Here is a 12,753-nt window from a genome sequence, read left to right on the forward strand (position 1 = left end):
AATATCGGCAGCTACAATCAGCCCGTGTATGGGGACCTTTAGCGTTGGTAATTTAATGTTTGTAGATGGATAGGGATTTGGCTAAAGGATCATGTACAGAAGGTGGTTTTCAACAAAACATTCTCTAATTGGAGAAGGGATGTTAGTGGGGTGCCACAGGCTTCTGACTTGGGTCCCATTTGATATCCTTTGTTCATTAATGACTTGGGGAGCACTGTAAGTAATGTATCAGTGATTGCAGGAGACTGGGCTATTAGTTCCACCCAGGGTGCAGCCTATTTGCAGGGGGATATGGGCAAACTGGGAGACTGTGTGCCTAAGTGGCAAATGAGATTGGCCAAGCGTCTGAGCTCATAGTTACGTTGCTCAACCCGAGAGTAGTTTCCATTAAATTGTTCCTTGAAAGAGTAAAAGTGAATTGAAGAGCTGTATTAATATAAAGTGGATAATGTGGCCTTTGTGCATTCCTTCTGCTGTCCGTGTAATGGCCTCGCTGCTACCCAGTCAATACTCTCCTTGGTTGGTTGCCAGCGCTTTAACTCTCGATTGTGTTTCTTTTTGTGTATGAAATGCCTTCCCTCCTCTTCCTCTTTGTACTGTTTCCCCTCCCCACACGCACCAAATATCCCTCTCACACCCCAAACCCTTCCTATGGGATTAATGATGGAATCTTCTCCAGGCAAGGGTGGAATAATTATGTCCATTCTATCCAACATTTAGTCAGAGTTTTATTTTTATTCCAAAAGGATTATTTTCACACTTTTTTTTTAGATTCTATTATCATAATTGTGGGTGGGGCTTTATTTGAAATAATCCCGTATAATCCCATATCCACCTTTCCGCCGTATCGAAAGAATCAGCCTGTGTCAATTTCCCAACGTGGGTGACTGTAGGTGTTGGTTATGGGACAACCCGAGCTTGTTATTATCCATACTGGAGATGTTACAGTAGGAACTAAAGGCAGGAGTTTGTTTATTCTAATGATCCGTCTCCAGTTAGCACTTGGGAAGCTGCAGAACAGGATAAAAGTTTGTCAATGATGGAAACATAGAGGGCACTATATATATATATACAGTATCTGGCCCAACAAGTGGCCCAGAATGGCTATAGTTGAGGGATTAGGAGTTGCCTCCATGCATTGCCAAAGCTGATATCTCCAGGAAGGTGATGTCTGATTGGTCCAAACCCTAAAGGCCCCCATACACAGGCCGATTGTAGCTGCCAATATGGGTCCCTCAGACTGATTCGGCAGCTTATCGGCCCGTGTAGAGACAGAAACGAGGGGCATACCCAACCGATATCTGGCCTGAAATTGGCCAGATATCGATCGTCCAGGTTAAAAGATTCAGTCGGATTGGGGACCACATCGGCTCGTTGATGCGGTCCCTGAACCGACTGCCCCATTGTCGCCAATATAATTCGATCGTTTGGCCCCAGGGGCCTACACACTCCCCGATATCGCCCACCCGTAGGTGGGGATATCGGGTGAAGATCCGCTCGCTTGGCGATCTCGCCAAGCGAGTGAATCTTAAGGTGGCCATACACGGGCCGATTCTAGCTGCTGATATGGGTCCCTTAGACAGATTCGGCAGCTAATTGGCCCGTGTATGGGCACTACCGACGGGCCTGCCCGACCAATATCTGACCTGAAATCGGGCATATCTCGATCGGGCAGGTTAGAAAATCTAGTCGGATCGGGGACCGCATTGGCTCGTTGATGCGGTCCCCGAACCGACTTTGCCTATACCTGTCATTATAATTCAATTGTTTGGCCCCAGGGCCAAACGATCGAATTAGCCTACACGTTCCCCGATATCGCCCACTCGTAGGTAGGGTTATCGGGTGAAGATCTGCTCGGTTGGTGACCTCGTCCAGCGAGTGGATCTTCACGTGTATGGGGACCTTTATTCGTAACCCATGAAGTTGCACTAGAACAAAAAGAAAACTTGTCATGGGATTGTGACTTCACACGTATAAATAAATGGACCCTGTATGTGACTGTAAGGAAATGAGAGATGATGAACGAGTGGCGGCGGAAGGTGAGGACTCCCTGACAGACCCGGGGACGGTTCCGCTTGAAGGGAAAGGCTACGGAGAGAGTTCCATGTTCTGCATCTCACAAGCAATCAATAAAGCTGCCACTTCCGACCTGTGACCTTTCGGATTCTGCAAGGGATTTATTGAACATATTTGCATTTAAATGAGACATTTGGGGCTGTTTTTAATTAAATGAGCTCCAGCTGCTCCGCTGACATTAACCCTTCGTTTCTCCCCCATTGGGTGCATGCCACTGCGCGGACTGCCAATAAAGAAACATAACGAGATTACATAAAAACCCATTAATGAGATGGAGTTAAGCTGACAGAAATTTCTTGGTAACGTCACAGTCCGAGCAGCTGAAATATGAAGCTCAGAGTTATAGTGGCAAGTACTATAAATCAGCACTTCCCAATGGCCGAGTCCTCAGTCAGCAGCGTTCCATGTCCAACTTCCCTCACTGATCTAGAACCGAAGTCTAAAGCTTCAGTGGCCACTGCCCCAAACCAGTGGCCCCCAGTCCCACACAGTCGTCAACAATGTATTCAGCATATCCTCTGCACTAGTGGGAAGGCCAGTGAATGGGTGATATTAGCCCCAGATCGGGGATTTGGCGAGTGACATAATATGCACATTTGATGGCCAACGTGGCCCTTCCAAGTTTGCACACAACTGGCCACAGATCTGGTTGTTTGGCCAGTGGAACAAAAAGATCACTCTTCTCCTGTGTGAACAGCTTTATTCTCAAAATACTGGTAAGGATTCCCTGAAAAAATGGGTCTTCCAATGTTTGGTACTGTCCTGTTACTGCCCCCCAGTGTTGTAGAACTTGCCCTTTTTTCCTTCTTGGGCATTTGTCATTTGTTGGTGGACTTCCGGTGGACTTCCAGACTTCCGAAGACTTTCATGGCAAATCAAAAGAATCAGCCGGTGTCAATTTCCCAATGTGGGTGACTGTAGGTGTTGGTTATGGGACAACCCAAGCTTGTTATTATCCATACTGGAGATGTTACAGTAGGAACTAAAGGCAGGAGTTTGTTTATTCTAATGATCCGTCTCCAGTTACCACTTGGGAAGCTGCAGAACAGGATAAAAGTTTGTCAATGATGGAAACATAGAGGGCACTATATATATATATACAGTATCTGGCCCAACAAGTGGCCCAGAATGGCTATAGTTGAGGCATTAGGAGTTGCCTCCATGCATTGCCAAAGCTGATATCTCCAGGAAAACTATATCTGATTGGTCCAAACCCTGTTTTTTATGGAGCTTCATTACTATATACTGTCAATGTTCTGCCACAATGTATTACTGATACTCTAATATGTAGATAGCACTTTATGCGCCTGATATACCTGTAAAATACTAATCAAAAACCATTCTGTTTTTAGCCAGGGGCTGCCGCTGGTAGGTCTGGAAAATGCCCAACGCAGAGACAGGCCATGAAGGCCCAGAGGTACCATATGCTCCCAGTGAAGTCATGGAGATGCCGCAGATCAGCAAGAAAGATCTGGATGCTCCTCACACCAACAGTGATGACCAGGAAGAAGCTAACATGCCCAACAGAGAACAAGAGATGCCTAACAAAGCCTTGGAGATGCCTCCAACAGCCAAAGAAGGTATGAATGTTCCTCACATTAACAACAAAGATTCGGACATGTCTCAGCCGCCATATGAAGGTGCATTGCCCTATCTACCTGCTCAAGTTATGAATCCGGAGAGTTCAGAGGCCCAGATGGACTTAAGCCTTCAGAATCAGACGACGGCCTCCCCATCGGGACATTCCGAGGTCTGGAAGAAGGGAGGCCGTCTGCTGTCGGCACTTATGGCCATTAACATTGCTCTGTTTGGCAGTGTGCTTGTGAGCAGCGGGTCCCTGGAACACGTGGTTGTGCAGGATAAGGAGGTGCTGGCGTTCCTTGTTGTGCTGATGCTGCTTTCTGTTTTCTGGATGATTTTCCAGTTCTACTTCTCCTGCCAAAAAAACGCTGTTCTGTACAAGGATTCCCACGCGGGGCCAGTGTGGCTCAGAGGTAAGGGGCATTGATCTGCTCTTCCGACCAGAGCTGTGCCATTTGTATTCATAAATAGATACAGTTTGGATAAAATGATTAATTGATTTTTTAATGTATATGGTTTTAATGTAATTCTAATTAATCCTGTAAAAAGATCAAAATCTCCCCAGAGAGATGTAAACACAGGGTTCACATTGATTATCTAGAATCTGGACTGCTGCTTACAGTGGGGGGATCAGATAGGATCTGTGCCACTGTGACAGAATGCTCTGTTATACAGATAGCTAGAATCTCAGCCATAAAGCAGGGCAGGACTGCTGCTTACAATGGGGGGGGATCAGATAGGATCTGTGCCACTGTGACAGAATGCTCTGTTATACAGATAGCTAGAATCTCAGCCATAAAGCAGGGCAGGACTGCTGCTTACAATGGGGGGATCAGATAGGATCTGTGCCACTGTGACAGAATGCTCTGTTATACAGATAGCTAGAATCTCAGCCATAAAGCAGGGCAGGACTGCTGCTTACAATGGGGGGGATCAGATAGGATCTGTGCCACTGTGACAGAATGCTCTGTTATACAGATAGCTAGAATCTCAGCCATAAAGCAGGGCAGGACTGCTGCTTACAATGGGGGGGATCAGATAGGATCTGTGCCACTGTGACAGAATGCTCTGTTATACAGATAGCTAGAATCTCAGCCATAAAGCAGGGCAGGACTGCTGCTTACAATGGGGGGGATCAGATAGGATCTGTGCCACTGTGACAGAATGCTCTGTTATACAGATAGCTAGAATCTCAGCCATAAAGCAGGGCAGGACTGCTGCTTACAATGGGGGGATCAGATAGGATCTGTGCCACTGTGACAGAATGTTCTGTTATACAGATAGCTAGAATCTCAGCCATAAAGCAGGGCAGGACTGCTGCTTACAATGGGGGGATCAGATAGGATCTGTGCCACTGTGACAGAATGCTCTGTTATACAGATAGCTAGAATCTCAGCCATAAAGCAGGGCAGGACTGCTGCTTACAATGGGGGGATCAGATAGGATCTGTGCCACTGTGACAGAATGCTCTGTTATACAGATAGCTAGAATCTCAGCCATAAAGCAGGGCAGGACTGCTGCTTACAATGGGGGGATCAGATAGGATCTGTGCCACTGTGACAGAATGCTCTGTTATACAGATAGCTAGAATCTCAGCCATAAAGCAGGGCAGGACTGCTGCTTACAATGGGGGGATCAGATAGGATCTGTGCCACTGTGACAGAATGCTCTGTTATACAGATAGCTAGAATCTCAGCCATAAAGCAGGGCAGGACTGCTGCTTACAATGGGGGGGATCAGATAGGATCTGTGCCACTGTGACAGAATGCTCTGTTATACAGATAGCTAGAATCTCAGCCATAAAGCAGGGCAGGACTGCTGCTTACAATGGGGGGATCAGATAGGATCTGTGCCACTGTGACAGAATGTTCTGTTATACAGATAGCTAGAATCTCAGCCATAAAGCAGGGCAGGACTGCTGCTTACAATGGGGGGATCAGATAGGATCTGTGCCACTGTGACAGAATGTTCTGTTATACAGATAGCTAGAATCTCAGCCATAAAGCAGGGCAGGACTGCTGCTTACAATGGGGGGATCAGATAGGATCTGTGCCACTGTGACAGAATGCTCTGTTATACAGATAGCTAGAATCTCAGCCATAAAGCAGGGCAGGACTGCTGCTTACAATGGGGATCAGATAGGATCTGTGCCACTGTGACAGAATGCTCTGTTATACAGATAGCTAGAATCTCAGCCATAAAGCAGGGCAGGACTGCTGCTTACAATGGGGGGATCAGATAGGATCTGTGCCACTGTGACAGAATGCTCTGTTATACAGATAGCTAGAATCTCAGCCATAAAGCAGGGCAGGACTGCTGCTTACAATGGGGGGGATCAGATAGGATCTGTGCCACTGTGACAGAATGCTCTGTTATACAGATAGCTAGAATCTCAGCCATAAAGCAGGGCAGGACTGCTGCTTACAATGGGGGGATCAGATAGGATCTGTGCCACTGTGACAGAATGCTCTGTTATACAGATAGCTAGAATCTCAGCCATAAAGCAGGGCAGGACTGCTGCTTACAATGGGGGGGATCAGATAGGATCTGTGCCACTGTGACAGAATGCTCTGTTATACAGATAGCTAGAATCTCAGCCATAAAGCAGGGCAGGACCAGTTCCAATGTGACAAAATGCTGCTGTGAAAGAAAATAAGGACATTAAGGAAGATTTAATGACGCTGAGGCCAGGGGTTGGACGCAGTGTAGTTAAGTATTAGTATTACCCAGTAAAGCCCGTGAAGCTTTCTGACAGTTTCATGGTAATTTGGCCTTTGGAACGCAGTGTTACGGTGATATTTCATTTTCAGCTCTGCAGGGGGCGGAGTCAGGAAGATCTCACATGTTTCACTTTTAAATAATATAGAAATAAGCCTGTCGATTCATATACATTAATTATATATATATATATAGGTGTGTTTCATTTGTAGGAAGAAAGCTAAACTCTATTTCTACAGAGAGTCTATATTTTCTATATAAACATAGTGTCGGGGTATCAGTGTTCTGCATGATTGTACCTCCCCTTCTCCCCAGGGGGCCTGGTGTTCTTCGGTATCTGCAGTCTGGTGATGGATGTGTTTAAGATTGGCTATTACATCAGTTACATTGATTGTGAGTCTCCAATCAAACTCATTCACCCCATGGTACAGAGTGCGTTCATCATCATGCAGGTGAGACTTCCCCTTTAATCTACACAAGGGTCCCAGGCCTTATTCTGTGGGGCCCAAGTAAGGCAATTGTGTCCCATAAACTTAGTAAGGAACAGTTGGTATCAGGGGAAGGGCATAATAAATGTCCATAGTGCCGTAAGATGGTGTCAGTTTTATATATTATAGGCGTACCCCCACAACTGTCCTGCTTTCCGCAGGACGGTCCCGGTTTTTATAGCGCATCCCGCTGTCCCGGATAGTTCAATCAATGGCCCGCATTTCTGTAATAGATTACGGAAACGCGGGACATTCTATGAACTATCAAGCACCGCGGGATGCGCTGGCTGTAGACGGCCGCTCCGGCTTCTTCTGACTCTGCTTTCTATGGGGGCATTGTGTATGGGGGCACTGTGTATGGGGGCTACTGTCTATGGGGTCAATTGAGGGTGCTGTCTATGGGGGTACTGTCTTTGGGGCACTGTGTATGGGGGGTACTGTCTATTGGGCCATTGGGGGCACTGTGTATGGGGGGTACTGTGTATTGGGCCATTGGGGGCACTGTGTATGGGGGGCACTGTGTATGGGGGTACTGTCTATGGGGGGCACTGTGTATGGGGGTACTGTCTATGGGGGCACTGTGTATGGGGGGTACTGACTATTGGGCCATTGGGGCACTGTGTATGGGGGTACTGTGTATGGGGGGCACTGTGTATGGGGGGCACTGTGTATGGGGGCACTTTCTATGGGGGGCACTTTCTATGGGGGATACTGTCTATGGGGGCACTGTGTATGGGGGGTACTGTCTATTGGGCCATTGGGGGCACTGTGTATGTACTGTGTATGGGGGGGGCAAAACTGGTACATAGTTATAACTCACTTATAACTGACTTCTCTCTATATTTGTATTTTATATGTAGGAGTTGCTATATTGTTTTCCTTAGGTAGTACAGAATAAGGGTATAGCACATTTGCGTCTGATCCCGCCATTTCAACTATATAAAAGTAGTATCTTTTGTAAAAAAAAATGGGGTGTGGTAATTGGGGCGTGGCCACAAAGTGGGCGTGGCCAAAAATTGCCATGGTGCACGTGCCAAATCTTTTTGTCCCTCTTTTCATTTTTCAAATGTTGGGAGGTATGGTTATAGGCTATTTTGGATAGTTACAACAGAGGCCTTACCGCACACCCTAGCTCTCCAAATTTAACTGCCCGGTGCACATTGCCAGAGGGATCGGCACCCTCATAAAAACCAGCAGGAAAACAAAAAGCAAAATGGCACTCAGGGCTAACGGGAAATATTTCCTTGTTAGAAAGTCTTTATTTGCGAAAAAGATGCAACGTTTCGAGGCCAATCAGCCTCTTTATCAAGCATAAAGAGGCTGATTGGCCTCGAAACGTTGCATCTTTTTCGCAAATAAAGACTTTCTAACAAGGAAATATTTCCCGTTAGCCCTGAGTGCCATTTTGCTTTTTGTTTTCCTATAGGCTATTTTGGCCCCCAAGTCAGTCAGTATTTCTCTTTTTTCAGACGTATTTCCTATGGGTCTCCAGCAAACACTGCGTGCAGATCCACACAAATATCTCCAGGTAAGTTCCTTAGAGATTAACCCTTTGCTCATCTACCCGGGATTCACGTAACGATGTCCCTACATGAAAAGGGCAACTTGTCTGCTGGACACACAGTCAGATTTGGTTAAAGCATTTGAGTCAGACTTTGTACAAGGGCCAGCCAATGTGGCTATTGCCCAGCAGAATTCTCTTCTTTGGGCAAATCTAATCTTTTTGGGCAAATCTGATACAGGTATGGGATCCGTTATGCAGAAACCATTATCCAGAAAGCTCCGAATTACGGAAAGCCTGTCTCCCGTAGACTCCATTTTAATCAAATAATTTTTCTCTGTAATAATAAAACAGTACCTGTACTTGATCCCAACTAAGATATAATTACCCCTTATTGGGGGCAGAACAGCCCTATTGGGTTTATTTAATGGTTAAATGATTCCCTTTTCTCTGTAATAATAAAACAGTACCTGTACTTGATCCCAACTAAGATATAATTACCCCTTATTGGGGCAGAACAGCCCTATTGGGTTTATTTAATGGTTAAATGATTCCCTTTTCTCTGTAATAATAAAACAGTACCTGTACTTGATCCCAACTAAGATATAATTACCCCTTATTGGGGCAGAACAGCCCTATTGGGTTTATTTAATGGTTAAATGATTCCCTTTTCTCTGTAATAATAAAACAGTACCTGTACTTGATCCCAACTAAGATATAATTACCCCTTATTGGGGCAGAACAGCCCTATTGGGTTTATTTAATGGTTAAATGATTCCCTTTTCTCTGTAATAATAAAACAGTACCTGTACTTGATCCCAACTAAGATATAATTACCCCTTATTGGGAGCAGAACAGCCCTATTGGGTTTAATTATTGTTTTACTAATTTTTTAGTAGACTTATGGTATGGAGATCCAAATTATGGAAAGACCCCTTATCCAGAATACCCTTGGTCCCGAGCATTCTGGATAATGGGTCCTATACCTGTATTATTTTGGGAATAGGACTGTGTAGGCCCTGTATCAGGGTGTATTGGCTGCCAGTCTGGCCAATCAGCAGCTATATATATGCGTGTGTGCTGGCACTAAAGCAGCCTCCCTTTATATCCAGTGGGGTAACTATAGAGGGAGCAGACCCCCCAGTCCCGGTGCCCAGCAGTCACCCCCAGCCGTACCTGTCTACCCATTGTCTGTTCCTGCCCCCTGCAGTTACATGATCCCAGGTGCATGTAGGGCAATAAACAGGAGGAGGACGGTTAGTCCCAGGGGCTATTGCTGCCATTGTGTTTTCCCTTATCCGGGGGGAAGTTTCCAATTTCACCGATAAAAATAGACTCACGTGCAAATAAAAACCTGCAATCAACTTAACTGCAGCACAAAACGTGAGTCACAAACCAGCGGAGCCGCCCAAACACGCCGCCCTGTTTCCAGCCAGAGAAACTCAACGCTCCCTGACATCTCACCCCATTATTAGCAGCTGAGCTCTGGGGAAACTATCACTCTCTGTTATTAAGTGAGACAGCCCACGTTAGGCAAGAAGACACTGAGAGGCACCTCTTCCTTCTATATTGTAATGTGACCCTCATAACATGGTATATTTCTCCCCCAGGTATGGCCTGATGCTCATACTCATCACCAACCTCAGCATCTGGATGGCGGCCGTAACAGATGAGTCTGTCCACCAAACCAGAGACCTCGAGGACGACCATAAAATTGTCCACAGCAGCCCAGCTGGGTCCCATGATCACAAAGGTACAGGGGTTGAATGGAGAAGTATCGCCAAGTCTGAGTACAAGTTAGATCTAAAATCCAGATAGTTTCAATCTGTGTCTGGGCCCAGGTTTTTGGTTGACAGAATGACTGGTTATCTTGAGGACCACAAAGACCAAAAAGGTCATCTTTAGGACCACAAAGACCAAAAAGGTCATCTTTAGGACCGCAAAGACCAAAAAGGTAATCTTTAGGACCACAAAGACCAAAAAGATCATCTTTAGGACCACAAAGACCAAAAAGGCCATCTTTAGGACTGCAAAGACCAAAAAGGTCATCTTTAGGACCACAAGGACCAAAAAGGTCATCTTTAGTACCACAAAGACCAAAAAGGTCATCTTTAGGACCGCAAAGACCAAAAAGATAATCTTTAGGACCACAAAGACCAAAAAGGTCATCTTGAGGACCACAAAGACCAAAAAGGTCATCTTTAGGACCACAAAGACCAAAAAGGTCATCTTTAGGACCGCAAAGACCAAAAAGGTAATCTTTAGGACCACAAAGTCCAAAAAGATCATCTTTAGGACCACAAAGACCAAAATGGTCATCTTTAGGACCACAAAGAATCCAAGGCCATCAGAAAGAGTCTTTGGTATAATTCTATAGTTCTACTGGAGGTCTGTAAGTGCCACCACTCTAATTGCCAATGTCTTTCTTGCAGAAGTCGGAGGAGCGCACGAACACACCTGCCAGTGCAGCAACCACCTGTGCCACATCTTCCAGACGGGGTACTACTACCTCTACCCATTCAACATTGAGTACAGCCTGTTCGCCTCGGCTATGACATACGTCATGTGGAAGAACGTCGGCCGTGAAATGGACGACCAAGTGGCCCATCACAGTCGCCTCAGTCTTTGCTTCTATTTTAAGAACATGTTTGCTGGGTTCCTAATTGGCGGGGCCGTCTTGCTGTGCGGCGTTGTGGTCCTTGTCATCTACAAGGTCAAGATCAACTTGCCGGATAAGCTGTACAGGGCGCACATCCTCTTCTATTCATTTAATATATTGGCTCTGGCGCTCATGTCGTTGGGTTCCCTGGCTGGATCCATTATATACCGGTTTGACAAGAGACACATGGACGCTCATAAGAATCCCACTCGGACTCTGGATGTTACCTTGCTCCTAGGAGCAGCCTTGGGTCAGTACTGCATCTCTTACTATTCCATTGTCGCTATGGTGGCCACTTCTCCTGGGGAACTGATCAATGCCCTAAATTTGGTCTACTCCATACTCATGATCGTGCAACTTACTCTTCAGAATACCTTCATCATAGAAGGCCTTCACCGAGAACCCTTCCAAGATGCTGCCCCACAGCCAGAGAAGGGGCTTATTTTTGCCAATGAGGCCGTGGCTCCTTCCCTGGCTCATAATGAAACCCCAGGATTCTCAGCACCAGCTCCTGAATTCCCGGCCAAGCCCAAACAGAGTATAACCGAACCCCCGTGGAATCTGAAGCGCAGGATGGTTCAGGAGATCTCGCTCTTTCTGCTGCTTTGTAACATCATTGTAAGTATTTCCCAACCTCACAGATACTTATATTGCACATTGTTGTTATAATTGCCACCTATATTTTCTCTTGTAATATGCAACACGTCGGCAGGTATGAATAAGCCAATGACAGACATCTTAAGCAAGACTGAGCCAATAGAAAGCACAAACTGAGACTAAAGCACTGCCTGAAAATTAATTTCCTGAGAAAAGGAAAGTCTCAGCTTAGAAAATGAAGTTAGTGAGCAGAGAAGAGACCTAGTCCAGGGAAACAGGCGTAATGTTGCTCTTTGCTACTCTTACTTCATGTTGCTTCTTTTTCTTCTTGGCAGCTTTGGCTAATGCCAGCGTTTGGTGCCCGCCCTCAGCTGAAGAATAACCTGGAACGGAACTTCTACGGACTGTATGTGTGGACTATAATCACCAACATCTGCCTGCCCTTTGGCATCTTCTACCGTATGCACGCGGCTGCCAGCCTCCTGGAAGTGTTCCGAATGTCGTAGGCTGGACAGTCGTCTGCCGTTGGGTTGCAGGGGGCGGAGCCAAGGAGGAGGCGGAGGAAGGAAAGCTGAAGGATAACCTCAGGGATCATCCTGGATTCTGTGCCTTACCAAGCGTCTATGGGGAGGGTTTTTATCATGTGTCCCCCCTGGGATGTCAGCTGAGCCACTGTCTTGGACCCTCAATTCAGATAATCAATGAAAGAATAAAACCACTTTATTAGGATAAGAACATTGGGCAGAAAATCAATGAGCCCCAGATACCCCCAGAGTCGTACCTAGAACTCCCGGGGCACCTAATCCACACAGACTGTATGTAAGATGGGATCTGCCCAGTTTAGTTTCCCTTTATCCAAGTGGTACCTCTTCTCTACTAATGGGCCTTATGGGGTAGAGACCCTTCTGCCCATCTATAAAGCATATTAATGGTAAAGGCCTGATATTTCTGAGAGTTCCGTTACTGGTCAGATCCAGCCCCATGATATGGATTAAGGAGACATTTTCTACATGTTGCGTAGGTTCTTGTGTAGGTTCCATTTTGTATTCATGCGAGAGATGTAGCTGTTTGTGTACAAATGTATGGAAAGGAGATTTTGCTATATTCAGTAATTAAACTAATATTATATTGTC

The 12,753-nt window shown here is 45.9% G+C and overlaps 1 protein-coding gene across 1 annotated transcript; it reads left to right on the plus strand.

Moving 5' to 3' along the window:
* Positions 1-3,433: 3,433 nt before the first annotated feature.
* Positions 3,434-12,753, plus strand: LOC100496487 (proton channel OTOP2). The gene is made up of 6 exons (XM_018097824.2): positions 3,434-4,070; positions 6,691-6,827; positions 8,333-8,391; positions 9,975-10,117; positions 10,797-11,641; positions 11,956-12,753. The coding sequence occupies exons 1-6, from the start codon at positions 3,458-3,460 to the stop codon at positions 12,124-12,126; spliced, it is 1,968 nt and encodes a 655-aa protein (XP_017953313.2). The 5' UTR covers positions 3,434-3,457; the 3' UTR covers positions 12,127-12,753.

Source organism: Xenopus tropicalis, chromosome 10, assembly GCF_000004195.4.
Source record: "Xenopus tropicalis strain Nigerian chromosome 10, UCB_Xtro_10.0, whole genome shotgun sequence".
Taxonomy (NCBI): domain Eukaryota; kingdom Metazoa; phylum Chordata; class Amphibia; order Anura; family Pipidae; genus Xenopus; species Xenopus tropicalis.